General features: G+C 39.2%; 1 protein-coding gene and 1 non-coding gene across 6 annotated transcripts; both read left to right on the top strand.

The window, feature by feature from the left end:
- Nucleotides 1–260: 260 nt before the first annotated feature.
- Nucleotides 261–19,038, top strand: LOC111248722 (SPRY domain-containing protein 3-like). Of its 5 annotated transcripts, none has more exons than XM_086988915.1 (8): nt 261–401; nt 3,769–3,883; nt 12,669–12,887; nt 13,491–13,639; nt 13,884–14,074; nt 14,586–14,814; nt 15,171–15,390; nt 15,558–19,038. In XM_086988915.1, the coding sequence occupies exons 3-8, from the start codon at nt 12,766–12,768 to the stop codon at nt 15,871–15,873; spliced, it is 1,227 nt and encodes a 408-aa protein (XP_086845041.1). In that variant the 5' UTR covers nt 261–401; nt 3,769–3,883; nt 12,669–12,765; the 3' UTR covers nt 15,874–19,038. The 5 variants fall into 5 exon arrangements, with proteins under 5 accessions (XP_086845041.1, XP_086845040.1, XP_086845039.1 ...); XM_086988914.1 differs by lacking the exon at nt 261–401 and adding an exon at nt 984–1,125; XM_086988913.1 differs by lacking the exon at nt 261–401 and adding an exon at nt 1,559–1,828.
- Nucleotides 19,039–20,067: 1,029 nt separating this feature from the next.
- TRNAG-GCC (transfer RNA glycine (anticodon GCC)) lies at nt 20,068–20,138 on the top strand. Its single transcript has one exon. It is a non-coding gene; the product is annotated as a tRNA-Gly (tRNA).
- Nucleotides 20,139–22,202: the final 2,064 nt, after the last annotated feature.

The raw sequence follows: 22,202 nt of genomic DNA, 5'->3' as shown, positions 1-22,202 counted from the left end.
CGAATACTGTTCCAGTAAAGACAACAATTGCTGAAGCAACAGCACGCAGTGGCGATAGTAAATCTGAAGTGCCGCCGTATCTGTTGCGCTCGTCGGCTGGCGAGACACGCCCGCCGCATTAGAGACAGTGGCAGTTAGCGTACTGGACAGAGAATCGAAAATCGTCGGTGCCACGTTCACCGACGTGTTGCGCTGCGATTCTGGCCACCCTCCCCACCTCTTCTTCCCCTCAGCTCCCACACTCACCCCTATTATCCGTACTGGATTGTGGCTCTGGCGTGGTCTGCTGACTGGCTGGTCCTTCCCATCGCTGCTGCTGCACAGCTTAGCAGTATGGAGCACTAAGCTAGGATAAGAACCAGCAGTTGAGTTCCGTGCTGGGTGGCTGGATTGGATAGCAGGTCAGATACAACGTCGTTGCAGTGCGATTGCGATTATACTGCTCCACGGAGGGAGGGAGCGGGCAAGTGAGCTAACGAGCAAGCGACTTTTTCAAAGCCGAGCTGGCAAAGCGGCTATCACGTTAGTGTCATGTTGATGTCTTGCCATATCTCCGAGTGCTCGTTTCTCGTTGAGCTGTGAGTGCCACCCTGGCCGTATGTATAAAGGAAACAGGGGCAAGAGACGCTCTTTAGCTAAGGCTGGATAGACCCTGTTTTTCCTAATGACTGTAACTGTCGAAAACCGTTCAATCGGACAAAAAGACAAGCAGGCCTCAAGCAGCACGAGCCGGAGGAAGTATTCGTCACGACGACACTAACAACAACAACAACAGCAGCAGCAGCAGCAACAACAACAGTCGGTGTTGGCTTTGTTTGCCAAAAAGTGTGGCGTGTTTTTGTCGGGTGCTCGTGGTGTTGGGTGCTGTATCGTCTTAAGATCGTGTAGTTTGTCAGTAGGGGGGGCCTGTTGTCGTCTACTGAAGTCAGTAACTAGCTGCTAATTGGCGGTGCATCACCTGTTTGCACCATGTTAACATCATAGTGTATTAGTAGAAATTAAGTGAGCAGCAGTGGAAACGACCCAGTCAGTGACTGCAGCGACAATAACGCCTACTTACAGTTCAAATAAAGATTGGAGTCGATCCAGTAACTGTTCATACAATATTGGAATTGAATTGATAAGGTTGGTGCTGTTTGTCTTGCTAATCGCCAGTCGTGTTTTCGATGCGGTGTTCGTATCGTCGCGTAGTGGCAGAGCAGTCACTGTCGCAACGTGGTAACGGTGCTTCTGAATTATCCTTGCCTCTTTACTAACTATGTTCATTTTGTTTTTACTAATGCTACTGTTACAACTGCTACATATACTGGCGATGTCAGTATGTAGTGTTGTACTGGTTCAACTGAAAACGTGTCGTCGTTCAAATTCGCCTACTCCTTTATCTTTCTTGCTTCCTTTATCTTCGTCTCTGTGAAGGGAAGCGGCACTCCAGTATTGAAGGAAGACGAGCATACAAAGCCTCTGCCGTATCATACACGTACTTTGGCGACTAGGGTGCCATGGTCGGTTGAAAGGAAAGTCGCCTCACTGTGGCCACCGCCATTCGAACGGTTCTCGTCTTGTGCTCGTCGGCCTATTGGCTCGTCGGCTGTCCCACACTTTTTTCGCTGCTGTATGTGACACAGCCGATGTTATTTGGTGGCTTGTCAACTTTAGGTGGATGACCTTAGGCATTATAAAAACCAGGAATATGCTAGTCACATATCGGCCCGTTTTATATATATAAGAGTCGCGTATGATGACCAGTCGCAATCGGAATCTGAATCGTTTGTAGGCTGAGTCGTTATTCCTTGCTGCTTATACCACTGTCGTTCCCACAACTAGCGGTGTAAGGATCCTGCAGTTTCGAGACTACACTATATATATATATATATATACATTAGTGTATTAATAGTACTTATTAATATTAATCGTAGCAACTGTTGTCAATCATTATTGTTCAGTTAAGAAGGCACCTTATTGAACTAAAGAATCCACATGATTGATTGGCCTCTACCGGCATATGTACATGTCTGATATGTAACTCTGCACGACCGCCCTCTGCTGTTGTTGGTACCAGAAAAATGCATCAATATATAAATATGCTTTAGTTGGTTCAATCACAGTCGTCTTGGCACCTTTTTAGTTATCACGGCTAGTGTTTTTGTTTACTTATTGACGCATTGCCTCGGGTGGTAGTAACATACGAATTCGCTTTTCCGTAGGGTATTGAAGAATGTTTAAAGTCAGCTGAGTTCGCTGGTAATACCAATACACGTTAATGCAGCTGTTTCCGTTGTTATCGTTATCCTAAGCCCGCCAAGCTTTTTCGCGTGAATTTGCTGCGCAGAAATGCGCTTTATGTATAAGTTTTGCATTTTGGATTTTCGTTTCCAGGGGTATTTGAGGCAGTTAAAGGAAACAATCATAATATAACCGTAGTAATAGATTTAATCGATGAAGCCTCTTGCGTAAAATTCTTATTGAAATTAATGAGCAGCTGACGGTTCGCGTATCGTAGTACCGTTGACACGAAGCACAGTACCCGATACGAAAGTATATTGGAAGTAGCGTTTTTGACCTTTACAAAAGAATCTAGGTTATGAGAAAATGGCACTAAACCTTATGACTTTAGTTGCTTTCCGGGATCCTTATATCTACTTTTACGAAACCTATGTCCGAAATTAGTGTCTATCATAATATAGAAAAAATACTTTTTGTTTTTTCGACGTAACATAGAATTAATTCGTTGCAGAATTGATTAATTTAAAGACAGGATTAAAAAGCGAGTAGGATTTCTCTATTTTCATCTGTTGCCTTCCAGGCTATACAAATGGCTTAGATTCGCCAAACGATTCAGAACAAAAAACACCAAAGCAAACAAGAATCAAACAGCTCTGTTTTCAAAGCTTATGTGTAGATTGTTGACGACTGACAGATTTTGTTAACACAGGTCAATTTCCATCTAGCTGAATGGACAGGGGTTCTTTTCAGTATGTTTTTGGCTTGTTCACAGGGAGAAAATTTTGAAAAGGCAGTTTTGAAAAATCTGTGATGTCGTTTCGTTCTGAACTAATCACCAAAAAAATCTAACCTCAAAGGAGGTAACATCAAAGAGAATCTCAGGGAGCACTCAAACTCCATTGCGTGCCATTGAGTGAATTTTAGCTGCTGGAAAGACGGTAGAAAAAAATGTAATGAGCATGTCATATGATTCGCTTCCAAATCCTGGTTTTGAGGTGATCAGGACCCATAGAAGTTCTAAAGAATATTAACTATGCGCTACGTTGTTTCGTTGAGTATTAAAAAGTCTCCATCTTTTTTTATTATGCGTCCTAATATACAAAATGTGCTTTATAATATGTTCAAAATATTTAAGCTTTATTTGAGCGCATTTAAACGAGTTCTAACAAAAACCGCAATATTCAAAATTTGCTCTATCCTCACCACCAGACGCGCGCCATTGCCTCGCAGTTCAATACCTTGGGCAAAGAGAAAAAGAAAAAAAAGCGCGTTAATAAGCGTTCTTTTGTGGCGCACGTGGGCAAGAAACTCCTTGTTGTTTGTTACTGTTAAAGAAAACGTAAAAAAGGATGAAACAAAATAAATCTGTTAGAGTTGTGCTAATCACTCAGATGTACATCATGTTTTTGGATGATTGCGATCGTGTGCTGCTGGTGGTACTAAGCGAGGTCTTGGTAGCCCGTTTGTGCAACTAAGGTACAGAGTATGCTTGCAGCAAAATATCTGGAGACTAACCTACGAGTGTGTGTCCTGGATCCCCTTCAGCTATCCTGTATGCGTCGTGCGATAGCTGTTTAGTTTCTGACCGCAGTCGGCATCGGCACCTCCGCCAACCTGGACGTGGCAAATGATGATGCGCCCTGAAGGCAACAAAAACAAGGTAAGAAAGTGAGAATGAGACGAAACAACAGAAAATTGTCGCTTGAAGAAGACTCATCAAAGGTGCCATTCCTGTCTTGAGCTGCAAACCAGCCATAACTATACGTTGCTCGTCAACAATTGGCTTTTTCTTCTAACATTTGTTAGAGATCGTTCACTTGTATTGGTCTGCGCCATTGTGGCCTTTTCATACAATCTCATGCGTAGTCAGAGCGATATAGATCATATATTTCTTTGTGGGTGCGATCTGGGTACAATTACTGTTTTGCCATTCTTAAAATAACTCGTACGGAACAGAACAAATGCGGCCCCGCTTTGTTCGAATCGGATATAGTTCTTCGCTAGTATTATGCACCGCTCGTTCTTTGGGATCGGTTGAATGGTTTTTGCGATACAGATGTTGTCAGGAACAGCATTTTAACAGATTGAAAGAGCTAGCGAAATCGAAATCACACTAAATCTAATAATAATAATAAAAATAATATTAACTGACATTTTTATTTGTGCCATTTAGTTTTTGGACCTGATTTCTTTTCACTCATTCGGAGGTAGTTGTACTGAAAGAATTACGTTTTTGCCGTTACTTGTGGCAGTCAAACTGCTAGTGCTGTGTTTGTTATCGTGATGGGTTTAAATGACAGAATACTGTAGCGGTACCTAACGCGAGCTTGGGCGTTTTCATTCTGGTTGTGCGGCTCTGATGGTACGTTTGTGATAAATGTATATCAGACTGTTTCGAATGACTCGTCTGGTCGACTATTACAATGAAAGCACTACAACGTGATTTCACGCATATCAACAGGCCTATTCCGAAAAACACGTGGCTGTTCGAGGACCATTCGGTCTCTCGGGCTTGCAAAGCCAGGCATGTCCTAGTCAGACTTGGGTCTCGCTATTTGATATTGAATGCGCTCGTATGCCTGCCAGCAATGCCACCTTGTTGGCATCAGCCATTGTTAATGAGCTCTCAAAAAGAATTCTCAAAGAGTTTAGTTAGTGAAGTCGACATTAACACTGCCTTCATTTTGCTAGAGTCTCTGGTCATTTTTTTTTTTGAAAATTTAGGCGGCATTGTTACGCGCAGTGAGTGAATGGGTGGTTAAGTGATTGGGCAAAACGATATCAGTGATCTTTCTCGTGAGAACAATAATATTTCTGTCAAGGTAGCGTAATTATTATCTGTCACCACCGTCCATTCTGGGCCGGCTGAATTGGAAGCCATTGCTACTGTGTTGTTTCGACGTTCGGTCAGTACGATTGTGTTGGCGGTGATTAGTAAACGAATGATACGAGACTGTTTTTGATCCGAAAGGTAACAAGGGCATGGATACTTTAAGTACGACGGGGTTTTACCATAAATCGGAGTAGGCCAGTGAAACCTTAATGAATGAAGACGTCTTTCATCGTGAATTTCGAGTTTTTCAGGGACAGCTGAGACAATCTGGAACCCCTTCCAATTCAGTTATTTTCTTTTCACACAGTTTCGTGCTAGGTGAAATACTGATTTTTAATTAAAAATATATAAAGACTAACCTCAGGAATTAGTGTAATTCGAAGTTCAGTAAAGCAGTGTTTAGAAGTTGCTTCTTAGTTCACAGAAAGTTCTAGCTTGTTTGTTGTTTTTCGGTTCGGTAAGATATTGTTCATATATTTTCGCTATAAAACAACAGTTGTGCGGCTAAACATACTCTAATCTAACTAATATGCATTTACAAAAATAAAAAAATAATGTACATAATATACAGATAGATTTAAAGGATTCCAACCGACGGTACCTTGCTGTTTGAGCTTTCTCAATTGCTATCCTATTATTACTGCCACATAATCCGTACCAGGATAAGCTATTTTGCGCAAACAGACAGACCGAGACCAAAAATTGAAATAAATTAAGGAAAACAACGTTATAATAATGTTTCATAACGTTATTGCTAATTATATTCCTAACCGAATGCAAATATTATTTACGATTTATTCCGAGCAGTTGTTTCTTGTCGTCAATCGGTTTGCCGGTCAACACGGGTACCTGCCTAGCTTGGGGTTCGGCTTGGGGTTGATCTATTCGTGATTGCATGTACTTGTTTTCGTGCGCGCTGCCACGACTGTGCGTAACCCTTGAATGCGTCGCACAGACAGTTCACCGATAGATGTTTCACGGGAATTTTCTAAAACATAAGAATACATTGTGTCCTTCCATGCAGACCGTGTACACCACACAATACATATCGCATCATTTGATTTGTAGTGTTGTCTTTCGCCGCCCCGTATTTGCCCCAAATATACAAAGAGCTATTGCCGTTGCTGTTATGTTATTGTTAACGTCTAAATTTGTCGCGGCTGGCAACGGAGCTCCCGTATACAGGCAGTTGAGTAACCTCACGTTGATCGGACTGTATCGATGTGAGTGTCTATCAGCTGATCAAATAACGATTGGCCGATACTGCATTTTTGCCTAGGGCGAATTGCGTTGCAGCAGTAGCAGCGGCATTAAAATTATTTTGGTAGAATAGTCTTGGAATAGGCTGACTCTCAACACAAAATGAAGTGTGTGTGAACCTAGATCACCACCCACATTCAGTTCTTAAATTTAGTAAAAAAAGACGTTGTCACTACATTATCCTGGAGATGTGGCCACGTGACCTAAGCGAGGCTCAGCGACATCAGCAATATATGATAGTGGAGACCCAACTCACTGAAGAGGACAGCTGAGTCGACAGTGGTCCTTTCTATTGACTAATAGAGTGAGAATGCCGATGCGCTGTACTGTTGTGAGACACTATGTTGGTATTGTGACAGTCGTGGAATAGAGTGCAGCCTCGAGCAATCCTTACGTTTGTTCTGTCACGATGTTAATGCCGATATAAAACGGTCTTGGTAACATCGGCAAGGATAATAAACCCTCCCGAAGGGCGCGCATGAAAGAAATCAAGCAAAAGCGATCGCTTGGCGACACGTCGATCCTGGCGATGATGACCGTGGCCAGAACGTCACCGGCGATTCTGGTTCAATCCAGTTGGGCTTTGGTTGTAGTGTTTGTTTCCTACTATGAATATTGTTGCCATTGTGACTGTCGAGCTCTGCACAAAGATATAGAAAGGTTTCACACGCCGAGAAATATATGTAGGTGGCAACACAGCGAGAATGCCATAGGCAATGATGACGAGATCTCTCTAAATCGACTGGCCATTGTTCCAGTTGTTTCGCCATGCAAGTTGACACGATGCGGCCAATTGAATAGTTAGCTACTGATCCATAGCTGTAAGTTCAAAGTTGAACAATCTGACAAGGCGAAACCACCAAGGAGTGAGATCGTAATATAGGCGTTTTGTCATTATATATATGCCTTGCACGTATGTGCATCTCTATAGTTCCTGAGTTAAATATATGCTTTGACTGCTGGAAACGTTGTGATCTTCATTCGTTTACCGTATGCGCTGGTGTCAATTTGGTCACATTAGTAATCTTACAAGGATACATAATGGCAACGCATTTAATGTTATTAATCAAAATGGGTAGATACGCGTGGTGGTAATAGAAAAAAAGGATCAAACAATGGTTAGATTTTTGCGCCGACAGCCATGACAGATTTAACAACTATTGTAACTGTGGTTCTAGTTCCTTCCCTTTACATGGTATATAGTGTTTCACTCGTGGGGTACAATTAGCTCTGGCGAGGTGACGGTTCAAATCGATTAAGACATGAATTTATGCAGCGGAAACTGCGCGACTACCTCCAGTCGGCCCAGTTGATGATAAATACCATAAGAGATCCAGTATTTGAAGGCATTTATAGCTAGTGAAAATGCTGTAGCTTTTAAGAGCAGCTTCCTTACTCGATTTAATTTTAATTTTACTTAAGATACATAGGGGCGCTTTAAAGGGCGCATAGCAATGAAACGTGAGTGCCGTTTGTACAGGAATAATCACAGTATACGAATGTCTAGTCCTCTGATATTCTCATTGATATTGTCTAAGCTTCATCACTTGAATCATTATTTATTGAAAGCATTCAGTATTTGAGTATGACAATTCTCAATCTAGTCTGAACTGGTGGACTGAACTATTATAGCCTTGCAACTTTCACATTTCTTGGATTATGATGACGATCACGATCGTATAAACTTCTTCCCATTTTCTATTATACACCTATACCGATAACAAAGAACAGAATTTTTTCGAGGTGCCCTATACAATGCTGTGGTCAAATTTGTTTGTTGCAATAGGCGAGTGAGCTCCCGCCGCTGTTTGATAAACGAATTTAGTTAGTATATAATATAGTGTGATATCTGCATAGATTAATCAGTCAAAAATCTCTGGTCAACGTATGTGTCTATTCTATAATATAATAATATATAATATAATAGGTCGGGTGCCGTTCGGTGTTTGGTGGAAAGTACTCGTAGCTGGCATGTGGACTCTGTCCCACCATTTTGTGCTTACTTGCTTATATAAGCAAATTAGGTGGATGCATCATACTTCGTAGACCGGTGGAATATATTTGCGTGGCCTTGTAGCGCCGCGATTATATCATTGGTTTTTGCCGACACGGCCACCTACGGACTGCTTACCACGGTCGATGCCAGCAACAGTTTTCTCAGCCGGGTAACTCTAACGTGCAGCAGTGTCCACCGATAAACCCGATGCGGGCGGCGTCGTAGTTGGGCGGTAGGTAGAGAAAAGGACAATTTTGTCACAAAACTCCTCAGATAATGAGTGAACCGATCCTGTTCGCTTGGCCGTCGCTGGGACACGTTTTGCGCGTCCTCAAAAATGATAAGAAGACAACTTCAATAACGAATGTTTTTTGATGTATGACAAAAGCAGGTTTTTTCGAAATGCTTGCCAGTATGTTGGATTTTCGTGAAAAACATAGCGGACAAATTGTCGGCTAGATTTAATATAAAATACGCTATTTTTGCTAATTAAGAGCGTTAGAAAGATATACATGTCTGGTCGCAGGTGTTGACTGTAGCCTATTTTGAATGATCGGCTAATCGACGTTTCCTAGAGTTTTGTGAATGGACTTTGCCGTTTGAATAGTAACACGTCAATTTGTAAAGCCACTTATATATATAGATAAACCTCGTTTTTTTATAATTTATTAAAAGGAAAGAGTTAAAAAAATTCAATACTACATATCGGGCGCAAAGAAAAGAGCTTGTAAAAAAAAAAATAAAAATTGTCGGAAAACGGAAAATGTACGTAATTTATTTTACGGAAGGAATTCAAAACCATTACTAGGAGATAAGTAAATATCACTATTTTAGAGCATTTTTACAATACAATAGAGTGATGCTCACAGCACTATATACTAAACTATTATTATGTGGCATCAGCTAACAAAATTTCTCTATTTTCTCTACTCCGCTTGGCCACTCTTATTTATTATACGAAATAGCACTCAGGAACGACGCATGGACTTCAATATTCGATTCAATAAAATTTTGATATTTGGGAGTGTCAAACAATATCGATGGGAAGAACGAAAGGATAGTCAAAATTCGATTGAAGGTTTGAGGAATGCAAAAGTAATGCCGCACGTGGTTCCAATCCGCTGTCTCACTGGGTCACTGGGATCTGGCGATTACTGAGGTAGGCACTTTCGACGGCTGTACTGTTCTCTTTGTTGAGTGTTAACGACACTGACTCACGTATAATCAGCACTAATCGCCTGTCGTTGTAGTGCCTTCGGTTTGTCACCATTTCATAGCAAAGTCAGTCGAACAATCGTCGAGGCTATTTTTAGGTACGGTTTTGTATTACTATGTGTTAGAAGTAGCCATCGTGTCTACGGTAGCATTGATATTCCATATGCTTACTAAGAAACACGATTTTCATAGCCTTATACACGTGTATTAAAAGATATTGCTGTAAAAGGTAGATTTTTCCGTGAAAGGAAACCCGTTAGAACATAAATATACCAAGAAAATGCAATACATCCTTTACTGTACTTCCAGTATCAAGAAGGTCAACTTGGATATTTGAATTGGCTGTCCTTGACATCTATGTTATAAGCGGAAATTGAGCTTAACGCTCTATTGAAATACTGGAACTTAACAAATATTATGCTAAATTATAAACTTTTCTCCAACACCCTATAAACAACTCGAGTATATGCCGGAATAAAATTGCACAGGATTTCAATGATCTGATTTGAGATTGCGTCAGCTAGAAAAATCTGTATTGCCAAGTACCTCACAATTTAAGCATACAGTCGCCCCTGAAAGGGCACAGCTATTTTTTAGCGTTGATTATTTTTGCGAGCCACATATCACAAAGGCCATTCTTTAGGAAAACAATTTTTTTTATTTGTGAAAATGCTCTTTAGCTGCTGATGATGATTTTTACATTAATTAAATTTAATATATGTATATATGTATTCGTTAGCGCCAGAGGGTAGCTCATGATGAAGTAACACAGTGACGGTGTTATACAATAATGACAAGCGTGGGGCAGTCGACCATAAGCATGCAACCTTTGACTACTCTGAAGGACTTTACGTTGTGTGTTTCTGATTTCCGTCAAGTCGTTGAGATTTGTGGAACTTCTATACCCGCGGAGAGACTATGCCGCTCAGGCTCCGTAATGTTTCACTACGTTGTTGGCAATTCTGGAAAAAAAAATAAATATTCGCCCTTCTTCTAACGCGTACCGAATCATTATGTATGATTATATATGCAGGAACCTTGTTGTCGCTTGTCAGAATTGTCATTAAGATTGCTTGCTAATTTGACAGAACCTTTAAGGATACTTGAATAATCATGTAGATGAACACATGGAATTCAAATGAATGTACACTTTTTCCTCGCATAAAGACGCATTTGCTGAACTGCTTAAGTGGAAAAATTATTCAACTTACAATTGACCTCTTTCGAGTGCGCTTTTCTATAAACCTTGTTAAGGTCTATATTATTTAATGAGGTACCTGAGTATACATGGATGATATAAGCATACGGGTAAACTGGATATCCCTTAGAGCTCCGACGAATGACAAATATTTCGTGGGACTTTGAAGATAAATTCGACAGTTATATAAAAATCATTAAATTGTCCATAAAGTTTTTACATATAAATCGTTTGTAAAAACAAATTACACCGAAAACTAGACTGATGTGCTTGTCCACTGCTTTCTTTAAGAAGTTGCCCTTAAAAGAGAACGAAAAAGTTGCCAAATGTGTTTATTTAGTGGTGGTAAAAATTTAAAGTAAATTTTCCTCACCATATAATAGAGTAAAATTTTCTCACCAGTGAATGCAAATAATATTTGATCAAATCACATTTTTACATTGTTTTTATTAGATAATGCGTTTTTTGTGAATTCACTTTAGCTTATTTCATAGATAATTAATGGGCGCAGTAAATAATATCTGCGCCAAATTCAATTTTCACACTCACAGTTAGGTTTGTCTCTAACTTATTTCAGCATAATCGATTCATTACGTGGAGTAAAGACACACACATATATATATACACATAAACAAATGTTATAAATCTTGTTATAGATACAATCACCACTATGTGCTTAAAACGATATTTTTAAAATTAATCTTTGGGTTTTTCGCCATCGTTATGATCACAACCATAATTTATCCTATATTCTCCATGTCTGCCTTCTGATGCGTGTTCGCTATGCGGAGGAGCTAGTGGCTTTCTTCAGGACTCAGCTAAGTCTGCCGAATCTAATTGCGATAAGCTGTATCTTTCTGCATCTCTTCTCTCCAATCCCAAACTTTCCGAAGTTATTCGCGCAACGTACTGCATTCCCGTTTTAGACATTTGCATTGTTTTACATCGGTATCCCACTCGATTTAACATTTTGTACTATCCACTGTCGTTGCTTTTTGCATTCCGTTACGTTTTCTTGTGTACTTATCCCTAGTGATTTCCTGTAGAACTATTTTGTTGCACTGTCATCACATCGCTCTCGCCATCCTCACGATCGGAGCATCTCGGTTCCCATTAGTCGACATTGTTTATGATATTGATAGCGGGCGGATAACAACGTCAGCACAACCGCTTAAGCAGCGACTCGGTGCCGACCTTCGACGACTTAATCCGACGGCAGCATCAGTTATTGGACGAATTCCGTGAGGTTGTGTTAAACCTGCAGCAACAAAACAACCTGTTAGTTGACGATCATCCGCCCAGAGGACACGATAACGACAATCGAAATAATAACCTCGATCTACCTAAAGACGTGTTTTTCGGACTTGAGGGAGGCTCTAACGGGGTCCAGTTTTCAAGAAGGTTGCCGCCTGCGTTCGAAGCCATCGCTGGACCGTCCAAGCATTCTCTTCATTTCGGTCTTCATTCGGCTGCCTTTTGGTCTTTTGAGACTTCCGCCACTCCTGGCACTACTTCCATTCCTGGGGATTTGCACCGCCATTTCCAGGAGTACTCGTCGATAAAAATGGAAAGAGCTCCGTATCCAAATCTTCACCTGCCTCCGAAAGTCGAACGACTCATTGCGGTGGGTGATGTCAACGCCGTGAAGATAGCGGTCGGGGAAGACAATCTTGTCAGGTACATACGCTTAAATTAGCGATCGCAGCAGCCCAATATAGAATATAGGAATAATTATGTAAAAAATATTATTGTATGTAAGTTAACTTGTAAGTGCCATCGTTTGATGAATATTCAACTTCATTAAGCATGTAGAGTTGTAGGCTGGTGGCAGTCGTTGCGCTTCGTGGTCAGCCACTGCAGATGCCTAACGCGTATTCAACAGTTGTGTTATTGCTTCTATTATCTTGTTTATTCCCATTATAATATCACTCGCCACGGTGTAGCTATCTCCCCGAGAGGCCGGTGGGCACGGCCGTTTATCGCTTTCATGAAACGTTACATCCAGGGGGAAGATGTTACTTCGAAGTCGAGGTGGTCAACATGGTGAAGGGTGGCCAGATCGTGATTGGCCTCATGCCATACGAAGCGTGTCAACGTATAGCCACAGCAAGTCCCGTTGGTTCAACGAAGAATTCAATCGGACTCAATCTAAACGGTGGACTGTAAGTAAATAGTATAACTGAACCAAGTGCCTATGGCTTTTTTAACTTTTGTCTATTGCTAAAGTTGAATTTAATACGCAGTAATTAGTTTGCAGAATCTAGTAATTATGAGTATTATATTTTGCTTTGGAAAAAAGCGACCTAAAATGTGGAATAAAGATCCGCAATTATGTCGTTAAAGGGAAATTATCTGTTAGAAATGCTAGATTGTTGATTTCGAGGTTTCAACTCAAAGCGTGATATCAGTATATATCACAAATATATAAAGGTTAAATAACGGTGCTTAAAACGTGGTGTTTCTTACAGTTCGATAGGCATAGACCGGCTTGTATCAGTTGTTCATGCAGTTCACAGAATATGGCGAAAATAGCACAGCACAGAAAAAATCGATTCCAGTCTCGATTGACGTATTACTTGATATTTACGTGTTTAATTAAGAGACATTAAGTAAACTAGGTTTGGAGGTATTCCATAAAATTGAAATGTTCAAAGTGAGTAATATTGTTTCCTGTGATATAGTTCCACCGTGTAACTTATAATATTATCATTTTTTCCTTCGTCACATACGATCAATGTCTTTTTTTTTGTCTACTTCAATTGCAGTCTTCTACAGAGCTCATCGGCACCTTCACACTTCGGGCCGCGATGCCATAACCGAGACGTCATTGGTATTGGCATGCACTTCGGACCCGGCTTTTCAGAACTCAAAAACAACGTTTCCGTTTTTTTCACCTATAACGGGCGAGAGTTTGGTACGATTGTTTTGCCTAGTACCGTCGTCTCTTATGCATAGTTACCGCAGGGATCTGGTATGCTATAGCTATTGCTAGTGGCTGATTATGATAGAATGAAGTGACACGAAATTAGCAATACAGTTAAGTAACAGTATTGTCATTCAATTCACAAAAGGAAAATCTCTCAAAATGTACCTTATTTATAATTTAAAAACCTTGATTGAACACATTTAATAGTCATATTCATTTTTTGTTCTGACAGGTTCTCGGGAGGTCATCCTATTTGGGCAACGATTTGTGCCTGCAGTAAGCCTGAACCAACCGGGAGAAAGAGTTCGATTTCGACTGGACGCTTCGTGGCCGCCGCGACCACGTGAAGACGGCGAGGAAATGCAGTGCGACCATTTTGATGACTTCTGGGATAGACTCAGCAATGTCCGACTTAATGGAGATGTAAGTAAAAAAAAAAAGTATCAAAAATTTTATAACTTTTTAAAAGTAAAAAGTTGTAAAATCTTTGATAATTTTTAATAATGTAGCGCGAAAGATGCGACTCAAAGTTACAAGACACCGTAGACGTTATTATGGCATTGTAATAGCATAGGTGAACTAGCCAGCATTTATTTAAGACCGTTAATTTTTGACGTAAATAATGTTGGATCTGCATCGATATTTGAATTATACTACTAGATTCCTAGATGTCTTACATTGGTCAGTTACTGTCACATAACACGTCAAAACAAAAAAGGCTTGCTTGTTCGCCCTTATTAGTGCTGAATGGATTAATTCGAATTTCCACTTAAAGCACGACGGAATCCGTCGAGTAGTAGAATTCGATCGCATTAATGTCAGCTTCAATTTCTATGCAAAATTTATAGATTATGAAACGAATGAAAAAGCTCACAGCACAGAGGGAAATTTAACTGCCTAAAACAAATCGGTATTGCATTTTTTAATTTTTCAGATAATCGAGTATGCCGGTTCAGGTTTATCGAATAACGGCGTAGGCTTTGCGCAGGCCGCGCAACCCCTAACACCTAGCGCGCACTATTTTGAATTGGAGATCCTCGACCCCGGCGAAAGCTGTTATATCGCCATAGGAATAGCACATCGTCATTATTCATGCAAACAACACCCTGGATGGAGCAAAGGGTCCATAGCCTATCATGCAGATGACGGAGAGGTCTTTGTTGGTATGCGTTGTGCATATTTGCTTGTAGCCGCTTTTGTAGAACTTTTCTAAGGTCTTATTCCTTATTTTGTCGACCTTAGCTAAAGTTAACTCTAGATTAAGCCTTTGCCGACACTTTGCTTAAGCAAATTGCTTATAGACAGCATGTGAAGACGATACCAGCAGACTTTACAGTCTACAAATCTACGAACGTTGGAAGCTTGCTCTGCTGTGTTCATAGCCAAAATCATGGCGTCCCCCCATTGTTAATAGGCCGAATTAATCGAATATACGTTATCGAAGAGCTAGCGTACGTATTTCAGTGCGCTTTGGTAACGTGCTAAGACTATAGTAAATGCGTACGTTTGTATATTTCAGAAAATGGAACTGGCGGAGAACGTGCGCCGATGTGTAGACAAGGCGACCGAATGGGTTGTGGAATTCTGTTTCCCTCCAATTTAGAAGAGACACGGCAAGCAGCGCTCGATGAAAACGCTGCAGCAGCCGCTGTGGCAATCAGCCCGGGCGAAGGCGGCCGTGAATGTGGTCGCGGAAGTGATGAAAGTCCAATCAGCCGCTACAAAGAAATGCACAATGGGTCGGTTTGTGATTTTGTTCTCAAATTTGATTATTCATTATTTCGTGCGTCTGTGGTAAATTCACCGTCGTGTACTGTCTGTTTGTCTAGTTAAAACAGCTTGTTAATCACGTGATTTATCCTCTTATCCTCTACAATATCTTTGCTTTTATTTTTGACATCCTCAGCCGCCTTTTAATGCAGTACCGCCGGCGTGGTGACAACCAAAGATACCGAATACATCGGCAGCTCCAGGTAGCTGCAAGCGCGGCAGCAAACTCAGCGAACGTCGAATTGTGGGCTCAGTCTCGCGTCGAGCTCGATGATTACGTTCCACATGAACAGCTCGATTGTGGCGTCCGTGTTAAAGTTTTTTTCACCCGAAATGGACAGATTGTTTGCACCAAAGAGATGCCGCTTCCCCAAGAAGGCTTCTTCCCAACTGTAGGCCTGCTAAGTCGAGGGGAACGAGTCAGGGTAGATCTTCAACCTCTGTCTGGCTAGCGAGGGTGCAATTGAAGATTTACAGAAGAAATGGGGTGAAATCGAATAAAATAGGAAAACTAATAGAAATGAATGGACAGATTATGATAATAAGTTAACATACTGTCACTGCAAGAAAGCGTGCGCGCAGTAACTACATGTGATATATATATATATATATATATATATATATATATATATATATATATATGTATATATAGACAATTGTATACATGGCGGTAGAGGCATGGTGAATCAATAATCAATGAACCCCGAAAAAAAAAAACAAGAATCAGCTGAGCGAAGCATAACGAAAACGAGCACAGTTGCAGCTGTTGGCTGTGGAAGGCATTTGCTTTATTAATTGGTTCTTGCTTAGTATATATAGAACAAGCAATTAGACATTAAAGTAGGCCTGTTATTTGTACTTTCTCAAGGCAATTTTCTTGAGCTACGATTGAACTAAGGTTGAACAAAACGCCGAATGCGACAATCGCTGTTTTCATCTTTTTTAATGTGTTAAAAAAGTGGCCGGAAAGGGCTGAAAGGAACCTGGTCAAGGATGTATACGCTATGAAAAGAGTAAGCCGATTTACAGGAAAAATAGTCAAGTACGACCAAGGAGCCTTGGGTACAGTGGGTTCTGGGCGCATATGAGGTTTTACGTGACTTTTCCAATGTATAGCAGTAATGAGCTCTAACACTGGTTATCAGAGGACCGTGGTGGTGAAGATAAAGGTTTTTCATAGATTTTGATAGGAACGTAACTTAATTTACTATTGTTGTATGATGAACAATTATCATAGATTAAATAAAATTATGTTTTGGGTGTCTACTTAGTGAGAAAAAAACAGTCGTCTACAAGACGGTGAATTTAAAAAGGGTGGATTTTTTTGGGCAAAAAGGGGAATTCTTAGAAGAAAGAAAGAAAAGTGCAGCGCAATGACCTAATGAATGTGGGCATAGATTAAACAAATCAGAGTACTGCAACATGAAAACATACAGTTGTTATGTTCACAGAAAATACACAAGTATCTAAGTTGTACCTGTATTCTACCAGAGGATGATGTAGCGCGGAATGGAACTAATTTTGTAAAAATTAAAACCTTGAATAGCACGAATACAACACGGGCACGAAATGCGGAGGCGCTATTTTCTGGAATGGATTGGGTTTGTAGGTAGAGAAAAGAAGCGGAAGCGAGCGAGAGAAATGGTATAACCCGTCACGCTAATTTCTCTTCGGAGTATTTTTATTTATGCCAAATAAAGATTACACACTATTCCTGTCACATGTTGTTGTGACTGCTTCATGCAGACCCTCAGCTACACAACAATGCACAGAGAGGCCAGATAATGAAAAGCAAGGAAAACGAAATTTGAACAATACGTCAATAGGCAAAGCTGACCATCAATCAACTGCGTGCATTTGACAACTTGAATCAATCCTAGAAAAAAAAAAAACAAGAATCAAGACCGCATTCTGCTTGAAGTGTTACTAAATTTATGAACAATTTAGAACAAAACAATAGGCAATTGTCATCAGTACATAAAAGCGAGCGAATCTTTCAAGCAATCGTCTTCGTGCTACATTGCATAAAATAAAAGTTACTTTTCAGCTTTCCATAGTCCATACGAGAGTTAAATTAAAGCGAAAACTGTGAATAATAATCGCTAAAAGATTCGTTTCCAGTCAGGATTAGTATGACTTTAAAGTAATAATGGACAGTGCTCTAACGGTTCAGCATATACCGTTGTTGATGAGTGGCAGTGCAAACCTTATCGTTCAATATCCTTGCAATTTACAGAGATTACATCGTACTCAAGTGTCTGCAGACAAGGGGGAATGTCAAACAGGTGGTCTGAAATTACGCCCAAGCAGCAAGTAAATACGAATATAAACCAGAAATGATACCGTTTATTTGTGAATTTGTCCAGCGAGTCAACCAATAAAGTTCGTATGCTGTTCGGATGTATATGTATAATATAGTTGGCAGCAGCAAAATGACTGGAAAGCACGGCTGTCGGAGTGTCACTCTGCCAAAACAGGGACAGTTGTAGTAGCGACAAATATATATATATATATATATATGCAAATTATTTGTTTCCTCGTTATATGATGTACTGATAATGTTAGCGAGAATAAAGCAGACGTGTGAATAGAAAGCAATCGAAGGAGAGAGCGAGCAAGTAAAGAACGAGAAAAAGGATACTAAATTGGTTACACACACATAACATGGGTGCTACCGTTATAGCCTATATTATATATATATATATATTTTTTTCAAAAGCTTTAAATCATCATAGCTAAGGATACCATCTTTCTTCCTTAAAATGCAGATTACCCTTTCCTGTGAGAAGCTTACTATAATTATTTTTTTAATTTATACCGCCGCAATAATTACTATGACTTAGAAGCAAAATTTGTAGACTCACCATTGGATCATTCCAGGTGCGCCGCATCGGCTTGATTCAAAGCTAATTAAGCAGCGCAAAGAAAATCGTATCCGTAGATAAGGTCTATTAGTTCTAAAGCAAAAAAAAATGTAAATTATCAGATTGGTTACCAATTCACCTCAAGTAGTTATACATGAAATAATATTTCTTAGCTATTTCAACTACTAAACAAGTGAAATTTTGGGATATGGGTTGTGGGCGTTTGATTTTCTGTGCCTTCGAAAAGGCGATCGCGATCAAAACACCTGAATGTGCCGGCAGGACTGTCTGTACCGAGTTGAACGAGTCTGATACTATGACATCGTATGCCACAAGAAGATCGTGTGTATAATGATAACAAACTCACGATAGACTTATATAACAATACGCGACAATAGGACCCATAACTGGGTCTGAAGCCGCCTTAATCAAAAACGTCAATGCACGTAGTAAAAAACGAATATAGAACGACATATAGCCCTGTGATTTCTTGCTTTCCTAAAACATTGACCATGATGGAAGTAAATCATATATACATGAGCAGCTTTTCTTCCATCACAATATATATATATATGATGTGTGTTATATGCAAAAATAAAATTACGTATTACAGTCATGTGCGCATATACACTTAGCACGTACATGCAGATAAATATGGGTGGTTGCTACAGACCAAATGAAATGAACGAGGACGAAACGTTAATACTCAAAAATATAACAATAAAAAGGATCAGTTCTATTTTTGGTAACGAAGTAACTGGAGTAATAATTTAATCTATCATCTTCTTCTTCTTTCTTTCTAATATATAAAGACTTATATTACTCGATCAAAGAAAAATAAGTTAATAAAAATTGTTTGTTCAGTGAAAAATAGACGTCGACGAATCGTTTTTGAAACAGGTTACCAGTTAATCTACAGTTTTCAACTATACATGTGCTATACTTGCGGGTATGGTTTTAAATACTTATTATTTATTGAGAAAAGCTTACCGTAAATCCATAATTTAAAATTGTATTTTTACAGTTCTCTTTTCTTTAAATATTTTATGCTAAGGCAATCACAAGGTTGTCAACAATTTTACTTTGCTTAGAAAGGCTTGCTCAAAATTATAGGCAATTTTAAGGCATTTTAACATTCACTTAACAATCACTTGTCTTTATAATCAACAGTTTTTCCGCCGATTTATACTGGCTAATGAACCTTAAATATGCAAGTTTTGCCCACAAGCATGAATCTCATAATGCTGTTGCTTATTGCTCATTATAAATTATTCGTCCAAGACTACTTTATCGATACATATCTATGGCGCCGTATTTATTGAAGTTGAATATAAATATAACATGCATGTATGTGTGAAGGCGTTACCGCAAGCGATATATAATACTGTAGAAAACTATCGCTCTCTGCAAAGTAACAAGCCGACATTTAAATTAATTATTCAGTGTTTGAAGCTACTGTTTTCGTTACGTCTGTGCTGCACAATTCAGCGTTATTATAAAATAGGCCTCCCAGCAGCTCGGGTCGATCTAGCTCAAAACATTAAACATACAAAAATATTCTTTCTTTTAGAAACACCTAGTAACAGATGTTTACAATCGACATCTGTTGCGTTAAGTGTCTTGAAAACCTTTCACAAGGTAGCAATTGTCGCACGGTATGGTTGATTAAACATTGTATCAGCTTACTTTATGCTGTTTCGTATCAGGAAGACGCAGTCGCACCTGTTAACTTGTTGATCATCATTGGTCATATTGTGCTACTGGTTGCATCAACTTTCCAGCGCGTCGGTGGTTCAGTGGTAGAATACTCGCCTGCCACGCGGGTGGCCCGGGTTCGATTCCCGGCCGACGCAGCTTTTTCCATCGTTTTTTATATAAGCATTTATTATTCAATGTAACTATTATAAGAAAATAAATCAGTCTGTATTAACTTTTACTGTTATTTAATTTAATGTAGGGCTTACACCAGTGACGTTACCCATGAACTGCACATATATATTTTAATTTCAAGTCTTAGTGTAATTATCTCTTGTAATTTCGTCCATATACGAAATAATTAACGGTAAACCGCGTTTCAATTGATTAATGATAAATAGTTTGTTTTTACTAAGCTATTCTGTGTGAAGTAGTGTAGAATTGCAAATAGATTTATATATCCCATATGTTTAATGGATTTTAACAGAGAAGAATCTCGGTAGTTTAAAAAGAAAGCTATATAGAAAATTGTGATTTGGGTACCTTAAAGGTCTAGTTGGGCACCGCTTCATTACGCTCAACTAAGTTGTTAAGGTCTGCTAAAACCATACATCATATATCATAACCGTTTCTGGCACAGGGGTATTCTAACACAATTTGAATTGAATCACAATTTCGGGAAGCCATGTTTGAAATTTTATTTTTCAGCAATCCGATCGAAAAACTTGCTATCAATCAATGCGTATAATGTCATCTGCAACTACGCCAACACGTGCATGCCTCTTGCATTCAATGAATGAATCATATTAAATCATTAAATATAAGGTGCTATGATTTCAAAGCGAAACGAGACTCAAAAACCTCATGCTGTAGCAATAGAAATAGCACTATATTGGCACATCCAAAGAAAAACGCGAACTTTTTTGTTTTATAAAATTTACTCTGCATGTTTACGTCTTTACATGATAATAGCTAATATTGTATACCAGCGGTGTTAAGTTTGTTATTGTATATGCATATTGAGGTTAATCGTATCTGAGTTGTGGACTCGAGTGTTATTCTCTTTTATAAATCGGTATAAATGATTCTTAATTAAATAATCCATTAAAGTCGTCCGAGTACGTGTATGGACTAGTAAGAACTTGCGCACGTTAGCTATTTTATAGATTTTTCATGAACACTAAGCTTTCGCTGTTTAACTTGTTTTTAAAATAAAACTGTCGCATTCATTGCATAAACTTACATGACTGCATAAAGTATAAAATATATACCATTTGATCATATATAAACAGAAAAAATTGGTCTCAATTTAGCCGTTTTTTAAAGAAACAGATCGTAAAATTTTGAAAACATGAACCTGGAAATGTTTGCCAAAAACTATCGACTTATACATTCACCTATATCTGAAACGAATTTTGATTGTTAACAATCCCTTTACCATGCTTTTTAACTACTTCTTTCATGTATTTCCTCGGAAAACTTTAATAAAAATAATTAATGATAAATATGAAAGGATTTCACCTTTTTATGACACAGGCGCCACCTGAGTGTACTTCACACGGCAGACGTGCCATCTGAATGAGTAGAACCCACAAATTCACACTGACATACTGTACGCTATTTTCAAACGACATACAATACAATGCTGCAATAATTCACTGTATGACATGAGTTAGCAGTTATATGGATATTTATTTATACAATACATAAGGCCGAACCCGCCGGGTCGATTATTTATTAAGCGCCTTACTGTCAGTTCTATATATTTATTATTAGTGTTGTTATTATGATCTCAGTACTGCATCATTACTCTCATTGAATGTAATGGATGCTCATATAATATTATTATAAGGTATTATTATATACACGCCGACTTCCACTCTACATATTTATATAAACAGTCGCGAGCCCGGCAACTTGGTTGAATGTCCTTTTCAGCTGTTAAATCAAATTCCGCTTAGTCGTAATCTCCTTCTAGTGAAGTCAAAGCACGCGAGCACTGATCTTCAAACCCGAAATTCGACAACGGCAAGGAACCCGTAACTAAAAGTGCCCGATAGCACCTAGTAATTATCATAAGCGAAACAAAAAAAGGTAGACAAAACATACGCACTGCATATCATTGATAAAAAAGAAAAACGGAAAGTTTGCAACCTTTTAGTCTGTTAAATATCATATGATTCTTAAATCGTAAATATGTTTATAGCTCATTATATATATAT

This window comes from Varroa destructor, unplaced genomic scaffold (assembly GCF_002443255.2).
Source record: "Varroa destructor unplaced genomic scaffold, Vdes_3.0 BEIS01000004.1, whole genome shotgun sequence".
NCBI lineage: Eukaryota > Metazoa > Arthropoda > Arachnida > Mesostigmata > Varroidae > Varroa > Varroa destructor.
The sequence above is the reverse complement of the archived record's forward strand: the minus strand, read 5'-3'. Positions and strand labels throughout refer to the sequence as shown.

Excerpts from the sequence above, each read along its gene's own strand:
- LOC111248722 (XM_022801549.2), top strand. The coding sequence starts at position 12,290 with ATGGAAAGAGCTCCGTATCCAAATCTTCACCTGCCTCCGAAAGTCGAA. Across the intron at positions 12,403-12,668 it reads GGGGAAGACAATCTTGTCAG|CTATCTCCCCGAGAGGCCGG; the intron begins GTACATACGCTT and ends GCCACGGTGTAG. Across the intron at positions 15,391-15,557 it reads TACAAAGAAATGCACAATGG|CCGCCTTTTAATGCAGTACC; the intron begins GTCGGTTTGTGA and ends TGACATCCTCAG.